Source organism: Myxine glutinosa, chromosome 10, assembly GCF_964187855.1.
Source record: "Myxine glutinosa chromosome 10, kmMyxGlut1.1, whole genome shotgun sequence".
Taxonomy (NCBI): domain Eukaryota; kingdom Metazoa; phylum Chordata; class Myxini; order Myxiniformes; family Myxinidae; genus Myxine; species Myxine glutinosa.
This window is the reverse complement of record NC_136270.1, coordinates 119,286,424-119,308,691: the sequence shown is the minus strand read 5'-3', so window position 1 is coordinate 119,308,691 and position 22,268 is coordinate 119,286,424. Positions and strand designations below refer to the sequence as shown.

The 22,268-nt window shown below is 46.8% G+C and overlaps 1 protein-coding gene across 1 annotated transcript in view; it reads left to right on the top strand.

The window, feature by feature from the left end:
• Positions 1–217: 217 nt before the first annotated feature.
• Positions 218–22,268, top strand: part of MRPL9 (mitochondrial ribosomal protein L9) — a 32,645-nt gene continuing 10,594 nt past the window's right edge. The window contains exons 1-4 of the mRNA XM_068126205.2: positions 218–758; positions 6,177–6,333; positions 7,526–7,638; positions 15,588–15,626. Coding sequence (XP_067982306.2) covers positions 696–758; positions 6,177–6,333; positions 7,526–7,638; positions 15,588–15,626 — 372 coding nt within the window. The 5' untranslated portion in view covers positions 218–695. The remainder of the gene's footprint in view (positions 759–6,176; positions 6,334–7,525; positions 7,639–15,587; positions 15,627–22,268) is intronic.

The following is a 22,268-nucleotide window of genomic DNA, read 5'->3' as shown; positions in this document are numbered from 1 at the left end:
AATGTGGCCAGGGACAAGATTGTTTAAAAAATGGCAATCCCAGTGGGAAACCACCACTAAAGGTAGGTTCTGTTACAGGGTGAACCCAGAGGTGACCCTCCTATTAGGCTCACTCAGTTGTCCCGCAGAGACCAGGTGGCGCTCTCCAGACTAAGACTTGGGCACTGTCGCCTTAATTCGTATCTTCACGTGATAGGGTGTCACCCTACCAACACCTGTAGGAAACCCGGGTCAACTTTGCCACTTGTTTCTGGAATGCCGTCTATATGATGGACCCAGGTTGCTCCGATTTAAAATCATTAGCTAGGCGGGGGTTGGTGTGTCTGATCTACCGTTCATTGTTGGTCATTTAAACCAGAAGCATCCTCCACTGACCACTGTGCGAGGCGGTCCTAAAGTTTTTGAAAGCGACCGCGAGACCATATAGTTTTATGGAGCTTTCATAGGCTTCTTTTTCCTTCTCTTTTCTTTTTTTTTGTTATGTTTTCTTTTCACGGTCAGTTATGCCCAGGTACGTGGCGTGTTTAGAGTCTCCCGGCTCTGAAAACGCCATAAAACGTAAACAACAGAGGAAGAAGAAGAGGTAGAAGCGGGAGAAGAAGATTTAGCATTCCACCTCCCTGTATTCGGTAAAGAAGAAGATCCGGCTAGGGGGTGTGGCTGATATCTGACCGTCCTCTGCCCATGAGGAAGACATGGCGTTTGCAGCGCTGTTCCGGTCGTTGCGGATTGTGCAGCCGTTGTCATCGTGCAGCCGCGTAAGTTGAACTGCACTTGATGTGGGTTCAGCAATCGAGGAGTGTAAAAGTGGATCGATATCAAGGCTTAATTAATGGAGGGTGAATCGGTGCATCGATCATCAGCGCCTGGTCTGAGGGCACTCGTTTAGCAAGTACAGTGTAAAGTACAGTACTGTATAATGAACTGTACCTTAATAACACGATGGTATTAACCAAGATTTCCATTATACTGTATCTGTGCTTCACATATTAACTCGTACAGTATAAAGTACAGTACTGTATAATGAACTGTACCTTAACACGATGGTATTAACCAGGATTTCCATTATACTGTATCTGTGCTTCACATATTAACTCGTACAGTATAAACGGTCTTTTGCTCCACAATGTTGGGCAGATGGTGATGATGTTATCTGATTAATTATTGTTTCTATTTTTATGTGTAAATTAGTTTGTTATTGATAAATGTTGTTTTGGTTTTGATTAAGTACAGTTAGTATTTACCGTTGGGCTTCGGAATATGGGAGATGGGGGTAAGTTGAGCCATGGGGTAGGTTGAGCCACACCTTACTGGAAGTGCCAGGATGGAGAGAGCTGAAAGGTGGCGCCATCTATTCATAACAAGTCGCATACTTTGCTTGTTGATGTCAGGAAAAAGCAGTTTTAGAAACGTGCAGTGAAGAAGATCCTTCGGGGGTTTTTTTTTTTTTTTTTTTTTGTTTTTTTTTTTTGTTTTGTATACAAGGTCGATGCTCGTGAAAGAGCGAACATTAATCACACAGAAAGACAAACCGACACATAAAACATATAACATAGGGAGCGGTAGACAAGATGGGGAGAGAGGGGGAAGGACACAAACACAACATTTGAGAGCAGTGACCGAGAGACATGGAGACATCGAGAGATCTGAGAGAGGGCGAGGGCTTGGGGGGGGGGGGGGGCGTGGGAAGGGGGCGGTGGGAGAGGTATAAAACATATGGACACTGCCAGGACTTCCAGGAAAGAAGTTGGAATTTCAAACAAGGTGGATCTGGGGTGAATTAGCGGGGGTAGAAAAGATCAAGGTTTTGGATGGGGGAAGATAAGAGATGGTGGTGAACAGCTGTTTTAAAGACCTGGAGGGAGGAGTGGGATTGAAGGGAGTGAGGGAGTTTGTTCCAGAGGCGGGAGAAAAGAGGAATGAAAGAGTGAAGGTGAGCAGAGAGCCGAGATTTCGGCAGTTTAACCATCAGAGGGTTGCTGGCAGATCTTGTGCGACCTGTAGGAATATTTGGGGGACAGAGCACAGAGAGAGCTGGGGGTGCAAGGCCGGAGAGGAGTCGGTAGAAGACAGAAAGACCACCTACCTGCCTGCGGTGAGTGAGTGAAAGGCCCTCAGAGATAGCTTCATCGCGGGAGATTCCAATAATTCTGAAAGCTTTGGTTTCAACAGCGTGAAGCCGAGCTAGGTGTGAGGCAGGAGCACCGGCCCATAGGGGAGAACAGTATTCCATTGAGCTGCGGATGAAAGCCTTGTATGTGGTGAGGAGCTCAGGTGTGCCGAGGAAGGACTTCGCACGACGGAGGATGCCCAGTCGGCGACTGGCTTTGGAGGCCAGCTTGGAAATGTGGTTTTCCCAAGAAAGATCATGGCAGATAGTGAGACCCAAAATCTTGAGCGACAGAACTTCTTGGAGAGGATTGTTGAGAAAGTAGATGGGAGGGTTGTCCAGTCGATCTTTTCGGAGAGACATAGTAAGAGTGTGAGATTTGTCAGGATTGAAAGACATGTTCCACTTGTTTGACCAGTCTGTGATTTTGTCCAGGTCTTCAGAGAGTGAGGAGGCAGCAGACTGCCGATCTGAGGGAAGAGGAATGGAGCGGCAGAGAGTGGAGTCATCAGCAAAGAGATAGAGAGGATTTTCGAGAGAGTCAGAGAGATCATTGATGAAGACCAGAAAAAGCACGGGGCCCAGAACACTGCCTTGGGGAACTCCAGCCTGAACAGGAAGAGGAGATGAGAGAAACCCATTCAGGGCCACACGTTGACGACGACTAGAGAGGAAGTCCGCCAGCCATGCGTGGAGATTTCCATGGATACCAAAGGAGGAGAGTTTGGTGAGCAGAGCGGGGTGCCAGACCGTGTCGAAGGCACGTGATATGTCGAGGGAGACAGCTCTAATTTCCTGTTTGGCATTGAGGACCTCCATCCATTGTTGAGACAGCAGAAGCAGCATGTCCAGAGTAGAGTGACCTGGTCTGAAACCAAATTGATGATCAGAGATCAAGCCATTGGAGAAGAGGAAAGATTTCATATCCGAAGCAATGATGGATTCCATGACTTTGCTGATAATTGGGAGAAGGCTGATTGGTCTGTAGTTGCTAGGATCTGTTTTTGCACCTTTTTTGTGCAAAGCGGTGATGTTGGCTGATTTCCAAGCAGATGGCAGTTGACCTTGAGCAAAAGAGAGGGTGAAGAGAACAGAGAGAGGGTGAGACAGAGCAGCAGAGCAGGATTTTAGGACCCGTGGGCTGATGCCGTCGGGTCCAGTTGCAGAATCAGAGTCGAGGGTTGACAGAAACTTTTCCACCTTGTCAGGAGGAAAGGACACGGAGTCCAGGAGCAGCAGGGTACGACTGGGTATGGTGGGTACAGAGAGGGATGGGTTTGGGACACAAGATTTAGAGGCAAACACAGAGTTGAGACATTCAGCTTTTTCACGTGCGGAGTCAGCTGTGTAGCCGTTTGAGGTAAGGGAGGGGATGGAGGGGGAACAAACACCAGAAACGGATTTGACCAGACGCCACCAGGATTTGGAAGAGGGAGACAGATAAGAGAGTTCGGTCTTGAGAACGGAGAGATATTGTTTCCTGGCTCTCCTGAGGGTGGACACACACTTGTTTCGGGCTTTGTGAAAGGAAATGAGATTTCCTTCCGTTGGATTTGCTTTCCAGGAGACGAAGGCAAGTTGTTTCTGGGCAACCGCCTCACCACAAGATTCCGTGTACCATGGACGGGAGGAAGGGTATGACAACTGAAGACGAGATGGGATAAATCTGTGCATGAGAGAGAGCAATTTACTTTGGAAGAATTCCCAGGATGAGTTGATGTCAGAGGTGGTAGAGATGGGAGACCAGTCCAGATGATTGATGGCTGCTTGAAGACCGTGCCAGTTGGCCTGAGTGAAATGCCAGACTCGTCGACGCTGAGCAGGCTCCCTGAGGATGGTCAGAGAGATGTCCACTTTAACAAGGACATGATCAGATGATCCGATCGGAGCAGAAGAAGAGCAGCAGACATTTTCAGGGAAGTTAGTCATAACCAAGTCCAGAAGAGAAGATGTTCCGTTGACTGAGATCCGGGTCGGGAAATTGACAGATTGTGTCAGTCCCAGTGAGTCGCAGAAGTCCTTTGCTGAGGAGCCATGGCTGGTGAGAGAGGTACCCACACCCAGCCAACTGGCATGATGACAGTTGAAATCACCACATATGAGGAAGAGAGAGTTGGGATGAGTAGATAGAAGTTGGTCCATATCATCAGACAGCGAGATGTAGATTGAGTCATCACTGTTTGGTGGACGGTACAACACACATATGAACAAGAGGTGGGAGCGAAGGGGAAGCCGTAGCCAGAGGTATTCCTGGGGGTGAGGTGGAGAGAGTGCAGTGCAGGGCGAGTGAGGAAGAGAGTTTTTGATAAAGATAGCAACCCCGCCTCCAGGACGAGGCTCAGGTCTATCATACCGGAGGAGGGAGTAGCCCGGGAGAGATACTATGGAATCAGAGACATCATAAAGGAGGAAAGTTTCTGTTAAGCAGATCACGTCTGGTTTGACAGAAGCAACCTGTATGGAGAGATCAGTTAAGTTTGAACGAAGGCCCCGGATGTTTGAGGTCCATACCGTTAATGAAGAGGAAGGGGGAGCATCAGATACAGAACAGGGGGGAGGAGGGGTAGGGTAAGATGTGGAAGAGGTGGAAGAGGTAGGGAGAGCTGTTGAAGGTGTGTCAGAGATTTCAGAATAGCTCGGAGAAAGGGAAGGATGGGGCGGACAAAAGGTTTGATGGTGATTGGGTGAGCCACAATGAGGTGTTATTTGAGGAGGGGGAAGAGCGAGGCAGAAGGTTGGGGGAGATGGAGGTGAGAGTTTGAAGGGGGAAGAAGCGGGGAGGACGCTTTGAGGAGGGGGAGTGAGAGGGGGGAAATTGAGAAGCAATGAGGGTGGGGAGATTTGAAGGGGAGGGGTGAGGGGGGAGTTTGGGAGGGAAGGGGCAAGGGGAGGGATTTGAAAGGGATGGGATATGGGGGAGATTTGGAGGGGAGGGGTGAGGCAGGAGTCTAGGAGGGGAGGGGCGAGGGGGCGTCTTGGCGGGGAGGGGTGAGGGGGTAGTTTAGGAGGGAGGGGGCAAGGGGGGAGATTTGAAAGGGATGGGTGATGGGGAAGATTTGGAGGGGAGGGGTGATGGGGAAGATTTGGAGGGGAGGGGTTATGGGGAAGATTTGGAGGGGAGGGGTGAGATTGGATTTTTGAAAGTGTACGATTTATGGGAAACGAACATTTATTGCAAAATGAGTTTCTTGTGACCTTCGAGTTAAAAATACGTTTAAGGACGCTGGATGGAGGATGGAGTGCAGGAGAGTTTAGGGAATGTAGAAAAAAGGCACTATAGGAGATGGATATTTTTTTTGGGATGAATTGATTTGGTGAGCAAGTCGAAAGCAGCCTTTTAAAGAAGAAGAAGAAAAAGGTGTTATAAAATATGACGGAATACATAACTTGAGGGGAAAGTGTAAACATTGAAGGTTAATGAGTGAAAACTATCTGGGGAAATGGGGGAGAAACACGTGGTCGAAGAACGAACGAACGAATAAGAATGAATAAACGAATGAGAACAGAGAAGGAAAATGTTTTTTTTTTTTTTTTTTTTTTTTTTTTTTTTTTTTTTGAGTTGAGATTTACACAAGGAAGTAGGCTATGGGTGAAAAGACTGGGAATACAGAGAACGAAAGTTATTGGATCACAAAAGACGGACCGCTGAGAGAAAAACAAAGCCTCAAGGTTGTACAGTGCACACTGTACAAGGCCTCAAGACACGACACGGCAAACAGACGATCAATTTATGAAAGATAAACACCGAGAAACAACCAAAGTTGCACACAATAACTTCACACACCGAAAGATAAATACAGTTTCGACAAAATACAATTGTGAACAGACTTAACTTCGAAAAACGTGGAGACCGTGTGGAGCTTCGAAAATCCCTGCCGCCGTCTCCAAGATCTCGCGAGATATCAACATACCGGTTGCTCAACATACCGCCTTCCCTCCCCCTCTGCCCCTCTCCCAAACCTGTGTAACACACGGCACCTACTTTTAGAAATCTTCCATGGTAGGTACTCGGATGTGTTCTCCATTACATTGAACCAAGACTGAACCTTTTTTGTTTTATTTCTAGGGAGTGGTGGTTGTTGAGAGATGGTGGGAGCCGCGGCTTGCCAAGCTTGGTCGGAAGCCGCGAATTGAAGACAGGGACCGCATATACTTTGTGGCGCATGACACTAAATGGGATCCACCCAAGTACCTGGAGGTCATCCTCATGCAGAGTGTAGAAAGTGAGGTTAAGGATGGAATAATGTGCTTGTGAAATCACTTTCAGAATTATTGTACTAGTTTATGGATCTGTGTTCTGAATTTGGTTTCTCTATTTCCTTCTGAGAATATTTCAGGTTTGAGGTCATCTTTTTTTGTGGACAGGGGTCCCCCTCACTGTGCTGCCCCCCCCTCACTGTGCTGCCCCCCTCCCCTACTGTGCCATCCCCCCCCTGTGGCACCCCCCCCCCCGCCTGTGCAGTCCCACCCCCTGTGCCGTGCCGTCCCCTCCCCCCGTGTCCCCCCCATCCCGTGCCGTCATTTCACGTGAATAGTTGTTGTTGATTTTGTTGTATAGCCCCAGCCAGTTGTCTCAAACAATCTCGTGGCACGGAGACAGCCGATCAATCTCCCGGGAGTGATCCAGAGATGCCCCCCAGGCCCCCCCCCTCCCTTCTCATCCAGGATTGTGTACCCCGCCTTCACGAAATCAGGGCCATTGTAGAATTAGAAATAAAGAGAGAAAAGCCCATTCCATGGGGACTGCACTGCCTGTCGAATCCGGGCAGGAGTGAAGAATGGGGAAGACTTGACCCCCGACATTCTTTGGGGGGTACAACCAATGCGAAGAGGCATCCCCGATAGTTGTCATGTGAACCGTTGAATCGTTCCTTTGTTCATGGGGTCATTGTTTCCATTGGTGTTTGGAGTTTGTATCTGTCACTCAGAAATACAGGTAGAAGTGGCAATGTAGAAAATGATAACACTCTCAGAATGAGGTTGTTCTCAGGTTGGATATGATATAGATCAGGGTATGCAGAGTTACTTTGAGAAAATGGTTCTCACACTGCTCAGCACCCAACGGCTTTCACTGCATGCTCAAAACAGACTATAAGAAAAATGTTAGACTTGCAACTGAAAATCATAAATTTTCAACATATTCCTGGAGGATGACCCTTGGAAGCCACACCCTCGTGCTCGTACCTTACCTGCTTCAGGAAATTGCACAACTCCCCCCCCCCCGTTAACCAACCAGAGTTTAACAAGGCATAGATTTGAGATGGTGTACAACAATAGGAATGTTATAACTGGAAGTAATCGTTTTGGCACAATATTATAACGAGTATTTAATTGTGTGTGTTTTGTACCGAGTCTTATTTGTCATTTGTGTTTGAAACTGACACTTCCCTTCAATTAATCCATTCATTATTTCAGAGCTTGGGGATCGTGGGGACGTGGTGACTGTAAGGAGAAGACTTGCCCGAAACAAGCTTTTTCCGTCGGGTTTGGCTGTGTATGCCTCACCTGAAAACAAACTTTATTATCAGGTATTGCAAAATATATTTCCTTCAGCAAGTTTGAGAGAATGTTGGAGATTGATGATGGTCAATAACAGCTCATTGATACATGTTGACATGGGGTGTAGCAAACGGATATGACAGACCTCCGCCCAGTTTAGTCTGAGGGCCCGGACACCACAAATTTGGATTATCGATACTATCTGGAGGACTAATCATCATATTTTTGAGATATTATAGGTCTTCACTTGAGCTCAGAGCTCAGAAATCCTGTCTTGCTATATTAAACAAGCATTCTGAGTATTGCGCTGCAATACATGTCCCCTACCTTTAGTCTGTCGTCCAGAAAACTGTTGGGGAAATTACCAAGTGTTATTTACCCACAGGTTCTGAATCGTTCAACAACAACAACAACAACGTGCATTTTAAGGCCATTTTCCCTGCAAGAGCGGGGGTTAGCCTTGCGGTCCCCATGACAATCTTCTCCATTTTGCCCTATTTTCTGCATCTCTCCTTGTTAACCCCTGTGCCCGCATTTCTTCTTCCACCATCTTTAGCCAAGTCTTTCTCGGTCTTACCCGTCCTCTACTTCCTTCTACATTCATTTCCATCACTCTTCTCAACCAGTCACTTTCATCCTTCCTCAACACATGACCAAACCATCTCAACCTGTTCCTCTTCACAGCATCAATCACAGGCTCTATTCCCATCATCTTTCGCAATTCATCATTTGTCTTCCTCTCTCTCAACGACACTCCGCACATCCACCGAACCATTCGCATTTCCACCCTTTCCAGCCTTCATTGCTGCTCTACATTCATGACCCATGTCTCGCTCCCATAAATCATAACACTTCTCACACATGCAGCATACACCTTTCCCTTCAGCTTCAACGACACTACCCTCCTCATCAGCACGCCACTCAGTTCCCGAAACTTCTTCCATGCACATCTCACTCTAGCAACCATTGCCGAGTCTGATCCACCTTCTCCATTCAGCATGTCTCCGAGGTAGCAAAATGTTTTCACACCTTCCAGCTTCACGCCGTCTCCAAGATCCAACTCAACATTTCCTCCATCTGCAGCTCCCTCTGTGCACACCTTACATTTGAATGTAGCTGCCACACTGGTTAATGACCCTCTCAGACCACTACATTTTTGATGAAGCCACTCAGCGCACATTGTACATTGAATGGAGTTCACTCCGACACCCTTCCTGCACACAGCACATGGCCACTTCCCAGTTCTTTCCACCTCACCACATGTTTTACCACTTGCCATCACCTTCGTCTTTCCTATATTCACCTTCAGACCTTTTGTCTCCATACATTCCTTCCACTTGTTCATCTTTTCCTTCAGTCCATCCATACTTTCCGCAATCAACACCAGATCGTCTGCAAACAACAACTCCCACGGTAAACCCTCCTTTACGGTCTGAACCAGCACCTCAATCACAGCTACAAATAGTAGTGGACTTAGTACCGACCCCTGATGCACTCCCACCTTCACCTCAAACTCACCACTGTTCCCGTCCTTCGTCCTTACAACTGTGCGCTCTCTTTTGTACATTGCCATCACAACTCTGATCAACCATTCCTCCACTTCTAACTTCCTCAATGCCCATGTCAATACTTCGCATGGAACCCTTTCGAATGCTTTCTCCAGATCAACAAACCCAAGAAACAACTTCTTCCTCTTCTCCATGTACTTCTCCTGCAACTGCCTCACAATAAAGAGCGCGTCTGTCGTTCCTCTTCCTGGCATAATAGTCCGGCATCTAAGCTAAATATAGCATAACAATTGTGCATTTTGTGAGGAAAGCACCAAATTTGGCACACTAGTAGACTATCATATTATGAAAAGATCTAGATATTGGGCCATCTCAGATTCAGAGATTTGATTTTTGCAAGATTTGCAGATTTTGCAGATTTGCAAGCTGAGATTGCAACGCCAGGGACGGCCGACTCCTTCCTGCGAGCTGCCCACGTCACCCGCACAAGAAGAGCTCATCAAATCACTGTGGCGGCACTGCACATCCTGCAACACCGTGCGCATGAACGCCACCGTATGACATATGCTGATGATGCAGAAGACCTGCCTGAGTTCGAAGACTGGTGTCACCAGAGAGGAGAAGACATTCCCAACTTTCAGTACTGGGCAACTGTGCTGGAACTAGAGATGTTGGTACTGGTCTACGTGCGTTCTCTGTGGCAGGCTTCATTCACGATGTACCTTGATGCCCTGACGGAACTGGTCCCATGGTTCCATGCCTTAGACCACACACACTATGCCAGGTGGGTCCCTGTTCACCTGAGGGACATGGTTGCACTCCCAATGAAGCACCCAGATGTAGCCAGAGAATTCAGGGCTGGCAACTTCACTGTTCAGAAGACGAAGAAGGTGTTCTCTTCGATCCCAATCGACCAGGCGCATGAACAGAATAACGCCTGCATCAAAGGAAATGGTGGAGCAGTCGGCCTTACTGACAAACCCAAGTGCCCTGCGGCGTTGGATGATTGCCGGGCCAGAAGTTGCCAGGGCCGTAGAAGAGTTCCAAGATGGCCATCAACACTGGGGGAGGCGAGAGGACACACGTCATCACGACCAGACACCAAGTGTGCAGACCTCTTTCCCCAAGGATGTCCGCGCCCTTGTCAGCATCATAGAAGAGCTTGGCGACCCCTTTGAGGAAGAGAGCATGGATCTGGTTGTCCTTGACACAAAGGAAATTGCAGGTCCTGCTGCAGTTGAGACTGTCAGGAATGTGAAGAAGATTGGCCAAGAGCAGTTCCAGGCTTTCACCAGAGAATGCCTGGTGGAAAGGACCAAGCCAATTGATGATGCAATTCGTCGGAACAAGCTGAAGGTGTCATTTTGGAAAATGGCTGCCACCGCCATCAGGGGCTGAATTTGAGATGGCCCAATATCCAAATCTGTTCATAATAGGATAGTCTACTAGTGTGCCAAATTTGGTGCTTTCCTCACAAAATGCACAATTGTTATGCTAAGTTGCCCCACTATAAATCCAAACTGCATTTCGTCGATCTTCACCTTCTTCCTTATCCTCCTCTCCAACACCCTTTCCAATACCTTCATTCCATGCTCCAATAACTTTATCGCTCGGTACGAGCCACACTCCAGAGGGTCACCTTTCCCCTTGTATAGAGGGACGAGGGTACTCAGTTCCCAATCCACTGGAATGCGACCTTCTTTCACCACCAGATTACTGATCTCTGCCATTCTCGTCACACCCCAACTTCCTGCTGCCTTCAACATATCTCCCACAACTCCCATCGGCCCTACCGCTTTTCTACTCTTCATTGCTTTTATCGCTTCCTCAACTTCTTTCTCAGTTATCTTCTCTGCCGGTCCTCAAACTGGGTTACTCTCTATGTTGCCATCCCATGCATTCTCTGTATTCAACAGCATTTCCATATATCTTTTCCATCTTCCTTTAATTCCATCTGGGTCCACAACGATTTGTCCCACTTCATCCTTCAAGCAACTCACCCCCATCACATCACACCTCTCTTTCGCTATCTGCTTTGCAATCCTGAATACCGCTCTCTGACCCTCTTCCAAATCCAAGCGTTCTCCGAACATTTTCGTACATGTCTCCTGCGCCTTTGCTACCTCTTTCTTTGCAGCCTTCTTGGCTGCCTTATAACTTTCATGCTCTGCTTTTTCTGCTCCCGTACCCTTCGCCTTCTGCCACTCCTTGAACTTCTTCCTCTTCTTGTCAATCCTCTTTCCAACTTCATCATCCCACCACCATGTTTCCGAGTGCCTCGGTGGTCCTTTTGTCCATCCACATACCTCACCAACGGCTCCCAACAGACTATCTTTCATTGACATCTAACCACGTTCAAGCTCAACCACATCATCCTCTACCCGACTCAGCCTCTCTTTTAATGCCTCCCTTACTGTCACCTCTTTCAACCTCCACACCTTCATTCTCGGTTGGTACTTCACCCGCCGAGCTCTCCTCGCAACTTTCACCCTTATGTCGCAGACAACCAAGTGGTGCTGTGAAACAGCCTCCTTCCCCGGGATCACCTTTGTGTCCCGGAGGTGCCCCCTATCTCGCCTACGCACCATCAGGTAGTCAACAGTTGTCGTCGACCCACCTGACGTGTATGTAACATTGTAACAAGCTTATTATCCCCTTTCTGGAACTGAGTATAACAAATCAGCAAACTCCAAAATCCTTTCACCTTCTCCATTTCTGAATCGTTCCCAATCGCTAATTACCTCAGGATGGGCTCACCTGTGATTCGCACTCGGGACATCGATTTATATACCTTGCAGACAGGTCAGCAGAAGCACGAGAAAATAAGTTGTTGATAAAGGACCTTTCGAGTCGCTAAATATCAGTAATTTATTATATTTTCCGGTTCACGATCAATGATCGATGTGTATATATATATATATATATATATATATATATATATATATATATATATATATATGTTGCTCGGCTTGGCTCCCCCCCCCTCCCGAAAGCGCGCGCTGTGTCACGCTTTTGTCGTTCGCGAGACGAGGCTGAGGGCGTGTGGTGCGGCTTGAGGAGAACTCCAGAATAAACCATTTTCCATTTTCTAAATCCATTTTTCCATTTCCAGAGATATCCATTTTCTAAATATTTTCGTTTAATTAACAATGCCTGCCAAACCACGTGCCCTATCGCAAATTCCAAAAGGACATTTTAGTAGATTGACATGCAGAACAGATCTGTGAAGTTTCCCCTCGATTGGATCAAAAATGAGGGAGGGTCTCGGTTTTAAAGGTTCATCTCTATATAATTCCAGCAATGTGTGTGTGTGTGTGTGTGTGTGTGTGTGTGTGTGTGTGTGTGTGTGTGTGTGTGTGTGTGTGTGTGTGTGTGTGTGTGTGTGTGTGTGTGTGTGTGTGTGTGTGTGTGTGTGTGTGTGTGTGTGCGCGACCGCTGTTTCTCGACAACTACCGGTCCGATATACTTGAAACTTGCCAGGTATATTGCTGGGGACCCGAGGATGTGCCTTTTCAAGGTTTGAAATTAATCGGACAAGTGGTTCCCAAGGTATGGTCACCGTACTCGCAAGCCGTTCGCTTTGGCTTTGCGAATGGACCAAACCATTTCATGTAAATAGAGGGGGGGGGGGGTTCTGTGGTCGTTACTGCCACGTGGTTTCAAAGTTTTTTTTTGTTGTTGTTGTTTGCACGCATGTTTTTTTGCACGCACGTACGGGCAAGCACGTACGGGCAAGCACGTACGTGCGGGCACGCCCTAGTGCTTAAAAACGTCATAACTCTGAAACCATGTGACGCATGACGTCATGCTCGCTGACTTTTTTGTTCGTCATGCGTATGCGATTCTGCCAGCAAAGTTTGGCCTCGATCTGTTCAGCCGTTGCAGAGAAAAAGGGGTTTTCGTGATTTCATGAAAAACAATATGGCGGCCGAACCACGTGACCTGTGACGTCATAATTACCATTAAAATGTTCTGCAGACCGAGTCCCCCCTATGGTGAAAATTTGATCTCAATGGTCCAATTATTGCAGAGAAAATCTTTTTTAAAGGAAATTAAAACTTAAAATGGCACTGAGTTAAGGATCATCAGAAATATCTGAATTCCCAAAGTTCAAAGTGCCATAACTTTGTCAAAAATGATTGAAACGTCCTGAAGTTCGAACCTGGCCTGTAACTTATCATAAGGAAACCATGTGCCAAGTTTGAAATCATTAGCATTAAGCGTTTAGAAAAAAAGTCCGGAAAACCTTTCTTTGCGTGACGGACTGACGGACGGAGGGACGGCGTGCAAACCTATAGTCCCCTCTGGTGTACACCGCTCGGGGACTAATAAGGTCATTCTTAGTATGCATGTGTGTTCATCTGAAAATCATTAAAAAAACAAGGCTGTCCCAATCACCGCCAAATTCTGCATACCATAAATGAGGGTAGTACCCATGGTAACCCATCCCTTCCTCCCACTCTCCTCGCAGAGAGACAACTTGACAATGCTTCCAAGGGGGTGGGTGTTTCTAATAGTTGATGTGGCTGGAATCTTTATAGTCACAAGAATTCCTCCTGTTCAGTGTTGTGTGTACATTAACAAGGCCGTTCCAGGTCTGTGTTAGCAGACGGAAGTCGACACAATCAGGCAATGAAAGGTTATCAGTCATCAATCTTCATCATCAAATTCTACCATACCCACACCATGTGAAACATCACCTTCAATCACATGAGCCTCAACTTTGTTATCACATGATTTGAAATGACGATTCAGTACATTTGATTCAATTTTTGATCCAGGTATATTTTGCAGTCACATCAACGAGATCACCACATACAAGACAGTCGTTTCCAGGACTGCCTCCAATGCCACTTGTTAAAAGTCATTTCTATCCTTTGTGATCGTCCATGCATGCCTGATTGAACCAGTATGCAGAGTATCTGGATATGGGCACAAACTGCCTCCACACAAACATTAGGCAGTTTGCACAAAGAAAGTACTGCTGGAGATGGAAGCTTAAGGCACATTTCTGCAATGCAGTTCATTACCCCGTGCATGCAAAGCAAAAGGCGGGGCTAAGCAATTGGTTCACTTTGTCTGTCTGTCTGTTTACAGACGTCAGTTTATGATGAACGAAATACTTTATTTCAATTGAATATTCTATTTTGAACATTAATTGGAAAACTAACCAGGAAGTTTAGCAGTACTTTTGCTCTGAATTTGGCCCAATCGTGTATGCACAGAGAAGAAGCAGCGTGGTGTGGCTTAACTGTGAAGGTAGCTGGCTTGAGATCTTGGGGTCCTGAGTTTGAGCCCCTGTCCTGAGAATAGCACGAAACTTCAGGATTTTTAAAACGATCTTTAAAATCATTTTTGAATTTAAATGGAAGTATAGACTTGAACACTGCGTGGGGTATCGTGTTCTATGAATTCTCTAGTTTGATGAAGAAATACCTTTATGTAAGCGATGATTTGTACTGTTGTCTATCCAATTCTCTAGTTTGATGAAGAAATACCTTTATGTAAGCAATTATTTGTAAAAAATAATATTGCCAAATATGCAGGGTGGGCCGTTTATCTATTCCCGATTTGGAAACCCTGAGATAAGAAACAAAATCGAACAAAATATTTACAGGATGTAGATACATATTTCAAGTTTTTGTGGTAGAAGTTTTTATTCAATGCAGAAATGTACAAAACTAGTTATGAATTTTGATGCGATTTCCATAATTTTTTTCGCGATTTTCTGTCGCATTCCCACCGTAATTTCTCCAAAGCTGCTTGAATCCGCTCTTTTAGGTCTTGAATGTTTGCTGGTTGAGTTGCTTAAACTTTGCCCTTAAAGAAGCTCCACAAGAAGAAATCACACAGGGTGGGATCTGGCGAAGGAGGCGCCCAATATGCCTTGGCCTCTTTGTTCGCCAGACCTCACCCCGTACAATTTTTTTTCTTGTGGGGCCGAATTACAAGGGTTCAAAACCGGGAATAGATAAATGGCCCTCCCTGTACTAGTTACGATCAACATATTGTGCACATTTTGTCAGGACTTTTAATTTTGGGCCTTGGCTTCATTCCCCAAAATCGACGATGGCAATCCTGCCATTCCCATTGACTTGTCACGCTGTGTGTGTTCTAGTTTTGGAACAATTTTTTTAAAATTCTACTTCTCATAATCTTTGTTTCATTGTAACACAGGTTCGAATGTCCATTGATTGGTCCTTTCTTTTTTACGAAATACTGTTTATGCTTCTGTTTGTTTCATCACCTCAATTCCATCTTGCATAATTATGGCTGTGTTTTGGCAATTCAGGATGTCAGGTTCTAATAAAGTCATCACCTCGAATAAATAGATATCCAGGGTCGTATAAAAGTGAATGTCAAACCACCCAGTGTATGCATTCCCTGCCCAGAGACCAATACTCTGGACATGGGATTTAATTTAATATAAAAAGTTCACTCAAATACTTTTACACCATATCTACCCACAGGCCAAAGAAGGAGATGTACAGACTTCAACTGGCAAAAAGGTGAGAGGGAACATGTCCCCTAAAAAGGGAATCTAAAAAGCTTTTAAGTGCAACTTTCTTTTTAAAATTGCCCTTGCACTATAATATGGCTGATAAAGATTCTCCAAAAAACTTAATTCTGAGTTAAATAAAAATGATGAGATGCTGGAGAAGGTCCTTGAAGATTTCACCATTATAAATGCACTATTATGTACCTTCTGATGGAAGAACTCTGTTAATTGTGAGCTCAGATGGCTGAATGGGCAGAGTGTAAGCTTGTACTTGTTTGCTTAATCTCCCATATGGTTCATTTTTAATTTTGCACCATGAAAGGAAAAGGGTAACACCACCTTGATTATAAACGAACAACTTGTAATACATCTACTGTATAAGCAGAGGAACTAAATAACAGAATAATAAACTAGAACAAACAATCAGATTGCAGACCCTCTCCAGGACCTGTTTTCAGTGGTTTCTAAGGCCTTTGTGTTAAAACAAATATGGCGGTCGTGACCAATGACGTCATCTTTTTTTTTTCTCCACCAATTTCTCCCCACATGATGCTCAAGAAATTTCATCTTGATCGGATGAAGTCTTGTACTTGTGGAATTATGACATCATAATGGAGGCACCTATTACCTCATCATTAACATATGTTATTCCACATGGAGAGTTATTTAAAATGAGCCATTTCTCTTTTTTTTTGTATTCAGCGCTTTCGGAGATATAGAGGTGCAAAGTTTTTCGGTTTTTCCAAGATGGCACCCGTACCACGTGACCTATGAAGTCATAATTATCATTTGAAAAATTATGCAGGTGGAGTTGCACCTATGGCGAAAATTTCCTGTCAATCGGACCAACGGTTGCAGAGAAAATCATTTATTCTGTGCGGACAAACAAACAGACACAGACAAACGAACTCAAATGCAATACCCTCTCCTCTGGCGAGGGTAATTAGAACAGCACTTGGTAGAGAACATACCTCCACCTGGCTGAACATTCTACGTTTTGTATCTACTGATAGGTCGGATCAACATCCACGCCTGAGCCAAAATGTAATCCGCTTGTTCTTGTCACCTCATCCACCAAGTTTTGTCATAACCCATCCACGGCTGCACGAAATCTGCTTCCTATGGTGTCAACAACGACCATGACAGGCATTTGGCGGCCACTTACAGTGTGGTGGTGACAATAATAACAGCGAGCATTCGGTGGTCAATGGCTGTGTGGCATGCATTGATAACAACGAGCGGTGATTGGCGATGTGGCCGGTGCCGGCGACAAAAACAGCGAGCGTTCGGCGGCTAACAGCGGTGTGCCTGGCATTGGCATCGACAGTGACTACGACGGGCATCTGGCAGCCCATGTTGGGGTGGCCCTTGTTGGTGGCCAATACAACAGTGTTTTGGTGACTTCTGGAGTGGCAGCTTTGACAGCGGCTTTAGATCTGTTGGAGTGGTGTGTAGCGCTGCTTGTTCCTTTGACGGCACCCTTGGAAATGACGCTGCATTAAATAACCCCTTAGTTTCCAGCATGGTCGCTCTGGTCACTACACCTCCATGCCCCAAATGCAAGCACGTCAACACGAGGAAGCGTTCCAGCCAGTGTCGGTCATGCAATTCTTGCTAAGTTGTCTGGGCGTCAGGCGGAGGTGTTTTTGACCAATTGGTCATGCCCTGTCTGCCATAGGATTTAATTGATTCCTTCCTCGCCTCCCCACCTCCCCCACATCCCCCCAGCTACTGCTGCCAAACCAATAGACATCTCCATCTTTGTTGAGATGTCGTGACAAATTTGGCGTACTCCATAAAGTACCCAAGACGCTCGTATTCCTGTCGCCGACGCCATTGGTAAACTTCTCTGCAATGTCCTTTGGACCAGGCCCTTTTGGCCTGGTATACAGTGGTATAGTCGCGTTTTTTGCTTCTTTGGCTTTAGGGTTACCAATAAGGAAGCACCAGACTCCTCTGATGTCTTGCTGGCATCCAAAGTCGAGCATCTGGTGGCCGATTTTTATATTAATGAATTTATTTTTTTGATTTGGACGGTTTGCTGCTTCCAATCGCCATTTCAAGCAACCCCACCATTAAGCCCCGCAAAGTTGACGACCGGCGAAACATTAACAAAACGGTGAAGGCCATATTCGCCGACATGGATAATCAAGGAGGCCGTCAGAGATGTGGTCTGCGAGGGCCATGCTCCACAATCAGCTGAAATGGGTGATGTGCTTAAAGCCATACATCCAGCTGCCCCACAAGACCTCAATCTTCCAGTTGCACCCAATGGTGAATTGGCTGCTCTGATGGTTCTCATCCAGACCTCGATCTCGGTCAATTTATTTCCCCCCGGGGTCGGCTGCAGGCCCTGATGAGCTCAGACTGGGTCACCTTCAGGCTTTCCTTGTCAAGGAATCTGCTGATGCGGGAGCTGGCCTACTCTCTTCTTTCACCCTGTTCATTATCATGGCCATGTGGGGGGGGGGTAGTTTTGGAAGATCTGCGTCCTATTTTTTTCAGTGCGAACTTATTTGCTTTAACCAAGAAAGATGGCGGTGTTCGCCCGATTGCTGTAGGCAATACATTTTGCCGACTCGCAACCAAAGCTGGAGTCCGATCTTTTCCAATGAACTTGGGGTTGAGCTATACTCTGTCTAGTTGGACTGAATGATCGTTTTGAGGCCATTTTCCCCGCTAGAGCGGGGGTTAGCCTTGCGGGCCCCATGACAATCATGGTTCCCTGTTTGAGGCAATGTTTTTTTTATGGCCGGATGCCCTTCCTGACGCCAACCCTTGGTCGCCTTTTACGATGCGCAGGGATACGGTGTACCTATTCTAAACCCGGGGTACACACCGGGATCATTCATCCCAGAAAGCTGGTACTCAAATTTGCCGACCTCGGAAGGATGACAGGCTGAGTCAACCCCCCTGGCATTAATTCAGCGATCGACCGGGATTCGAACCCAGGATCCTAGGATCCCAAGCCGGCACCCTAACCGCGAAGCCAACACCAGGCCAACACCAGTTGGACTATTCAACCAAAGTTGGGTGAGAAGCGGCTGCTCACGCTGCTGGATTCTGGCAAATCCGCCCCCAAACCACGTCTTCCTTTAGGTCGACGTGTGTATTGCGTTCAATTTCTAGAGGCATGATATTTTTGGGCTGAAGCACGAAGACACAACCCAGCATCTATCCGCTCATCTGGCAGGCCATTGTTCTACGGTGACATGGCCATTCCTTCAGTAACAGGCATCCAACAGGGTGACCCCTTCGGGCTCGACCTTTTCTCTCGAGACATCGACCACAATGCTAGGAGGGTTCAGTCGTAGCTTAACATATTGTCGTGTGGCCGCCTTTGATGAAAATCAGGTGGTCACGGAAGCCGATTGAGAAGGCCTTAGCTCTCGAGGCGAAAACTCAATGGCGGACTCAAAGACAGAAAGCTATACAAAATTGCGCGGGATGGAGGGGCGGCGCAAGTCCCCTGCAGTCTTACCTGTTCTCGGGGCGTCTCCAATGCCGCTGCAAATTAAATAAATCACACGGAAAACTGCGTTCAGGTATATACAGAAAATAATACAAGGGTTTATTTACAAGGATAGCGGGACAGGAAAACATGCGCCCGTAATAAATGTCCTAATAGGGACGTCCCCACACACAGATTTCGGATACGAGACGAGGGAATGAATGAAGGAAAAATAAAACCGTTATGTATTTGTTTAATGTGGTGCGTCCTTATCTGTCCGTCCTGGTGTGTCCGTCGTCCAACGCGGCTCCCTCAGTCCACCTAGCTCGCGGGCTCAGCCAGGCCCCGAGCGACCCGCTCCGCTCCAGCACCGAGCCTCGCTCCCACCACCAAAACTCGCTCCCAGCACCAAAAGTACCGTGAAGGGCCGAGCACTGCTTCAAGCTCCGAAGATAACGAACCAACGACCACCAGCGCAGAGGCAAAAAGAACGAGCTTCAAGCACAGAGAGAGATCTCCAATACGAAGGGGTCCAGCGCAAAAGAGAGAGACAAAATGTCGTCCAGCCAGCCCTTTTATCACCTTGCGTGTGACGTCAATCTCGCGCATTCCCAATCAGAGCCTCGTCTCTCGACCTCTCAAATGTTCTGCTGTGCTGGTGCCCTCCCATTGATCAAGTGCTTCCCTTCCTCCATGTCACGCCACCCTCGTGGCCAACCACAACTCCTTCCCTTCCCTCCAATCACGGGGCAGTTCTCTGTCCCTTACACAGACCAATCACAGTCCTCCTGGGCGTGGCTATAGTCTGCCACGAGGCTCGTGCTAGGCTAGCTGGTGGTGTAGCTGGCTGCGGCCCATGCGGCGGTGCCCCGATCTGGCTTCCTGCCTGTTTTATTCCAAGGTCATTGTTGTAAGGGAGGGGAACTAATTAATGTGTGCACTAAGGACCTATCTAAGTGTTTATTTGAGTGCGTTGCCATGAGGGACACAGGTTTCGCGACAGAGGGGACGACGAACGAGGGAACTTTATCCATAATCCCTGCACTATTTAGCATGCCCTGCTCCCTCGTAGCGGGGACATCAATACAGCTTATACCGACAACCCGGGCGAACATAGAACTTATTACAGGTAGATTCCCTATCACAACAGTCGGATACCTACCTATAAAGATCTATCTGGCTATATATTCCTCTACCCCCTGACATAACAATATGGTACCTCGATGACGGATCTTTTGGTTATGAGCCTGTGAAAGTGCTGGCTGACCTTCAGAATATCATTGTTCAACTGACTGACATTGGCCTTGAGATCAATGGAGGCAAGTGTGAACTGACCATCCTTAACCATGCATCGTCAGACGACTGTCAAATTACCAAGGCCTTATTCATGGCAGTCCTCCCCAATATTATGAATGCCCTGATCAACGACTACACCCTTCTTGGCGCTCTGATCTCTTCAATGCCATCGCCCAAAGCTATCAATAAAAAGCATGACGATCTGATCCGAATGGCAGGTCACCTGAAGCTAATGGGTGCACATGAAGATTTTTTTTTTTCTCAGAAACTGCTTCATATTGTCCAAGCTCCTGTATATCTTGCATGCATCCCCTCATACCTGAATGGCGTGCAGGTAGGAGCTTTTGACCACACCGTTTGCGAAACTGTCAGAAAAATCTCTAATGTCGCTTGGACGCAAGCCATGCTTTCAGTAAAGCAGGGTAGCCTGGGTTTCAGGAAGGCTATTGGCATTGCCCTCCCTGGGTTAATCTCCTCATTGCTGGCTGTCCTCCCCTTACGTGATGCCGTTCTGTCCTGCATAAGTGGTTTGGCGCAAACGTGGGAGTCGACAGCGGCCATGTTGACATGAAGTTTGGTTTATGCCGTTGCCTGCGAACCTGAAGGCGTTTTCTGGCTCAGCCAAAAAGTTTGGGACGTCGAGCCGGCAAGAGTGTCATTTGCCTGTCTGATGATCAGGGCGGATAAGGTTACCAGAGCCCGTGTTTTGGCTGCAGTGGCTAAGGAGAGCAGGACGTGGCTTAATGCAGTCCCTGTTCCCTCTTTGTAAACCCAGCTTGACCCAGAGTCCCTAAGGGTTGCATTAGCCCTGCGAGTTGGAGTGACGGTCTGTGAGCATCACAAGTGTCGATGCGGCAGAATGATGGACACACTCGGCCACCATGGTCTGTCATGCTGTTTCAGTGCCGGTCGATTGTAGACTTTCTGCCCTGAATGACATGGTTAAACGTGCCCTTCATGGGGCAGGGGTACCATCAGTTCTGGAACCCCTTGGTTTTGACTGTGGTGAAAACACACGCCTGGATGGCTTGAGCATAATCCCATATAAAAAAGGGAAAAGCCTAACTTGGGATTGCACCTGCATTGACACATTCGCTGATACACATGTCTACAATACAGCCATTATGACTGGAGCGGCGGCCACCGACGCAGAACACATGAAGCGCCAAAAATATGCCGGCGTCATCGAAACTTGCATGTTCAAGTCCATCGCCATTGAAACGACGAGTTTATGGCCAATCGACGTCGCCCCGTATCATCAGCGATATTGGTGGAAGGCCTGCTGCGACCAAAGACAACTGGCATGGTTTAAACAACGACCGTGCTTAGCCGTCCAGCGGTGAAATGCCAAATGACATCAGTATTTTGGCCTCGGCACGGAAAACATAATCACTTTGCATCTTCACATCAGTGAATTTTTTTCATCATTTTAATGTATTTTAACAATTTTGTGTTTTTCTGGTGTGTATATAAACCGGTCCATAAATTTTTGAGATATCGTGCTATATATCGTTTTTGGCCCTATCTCTCAATGGTGAAGAATCAATTTTATATTCTCGTATCTGGATGCGTACATATCTTCACCAAAATCTAATCAATTAGTCCTTGTCGCACACCCATTCTCTTCAATGAATTTCGTCCAAATCCATCCACACCTTTTTTGAGATATCCTGCTCACAGACAATCACAGGTGAATGCGTAACCTCTGTCCACCATCCATCGGTGGCGGAGGTAATAACCAATGACCCTCACTAACCACAATGCTATGGGCCACAGTGGAAGCTAGAGAGGAAGGAAATCAAATTGCGAACTCGAAAAAGCAATGAGCGATCGCAGACCCTCGTCAGCGATCGTTATGACTGTGTGTTTTTAAGAGTACGTATTTTAGACGGTCACATTCTAATT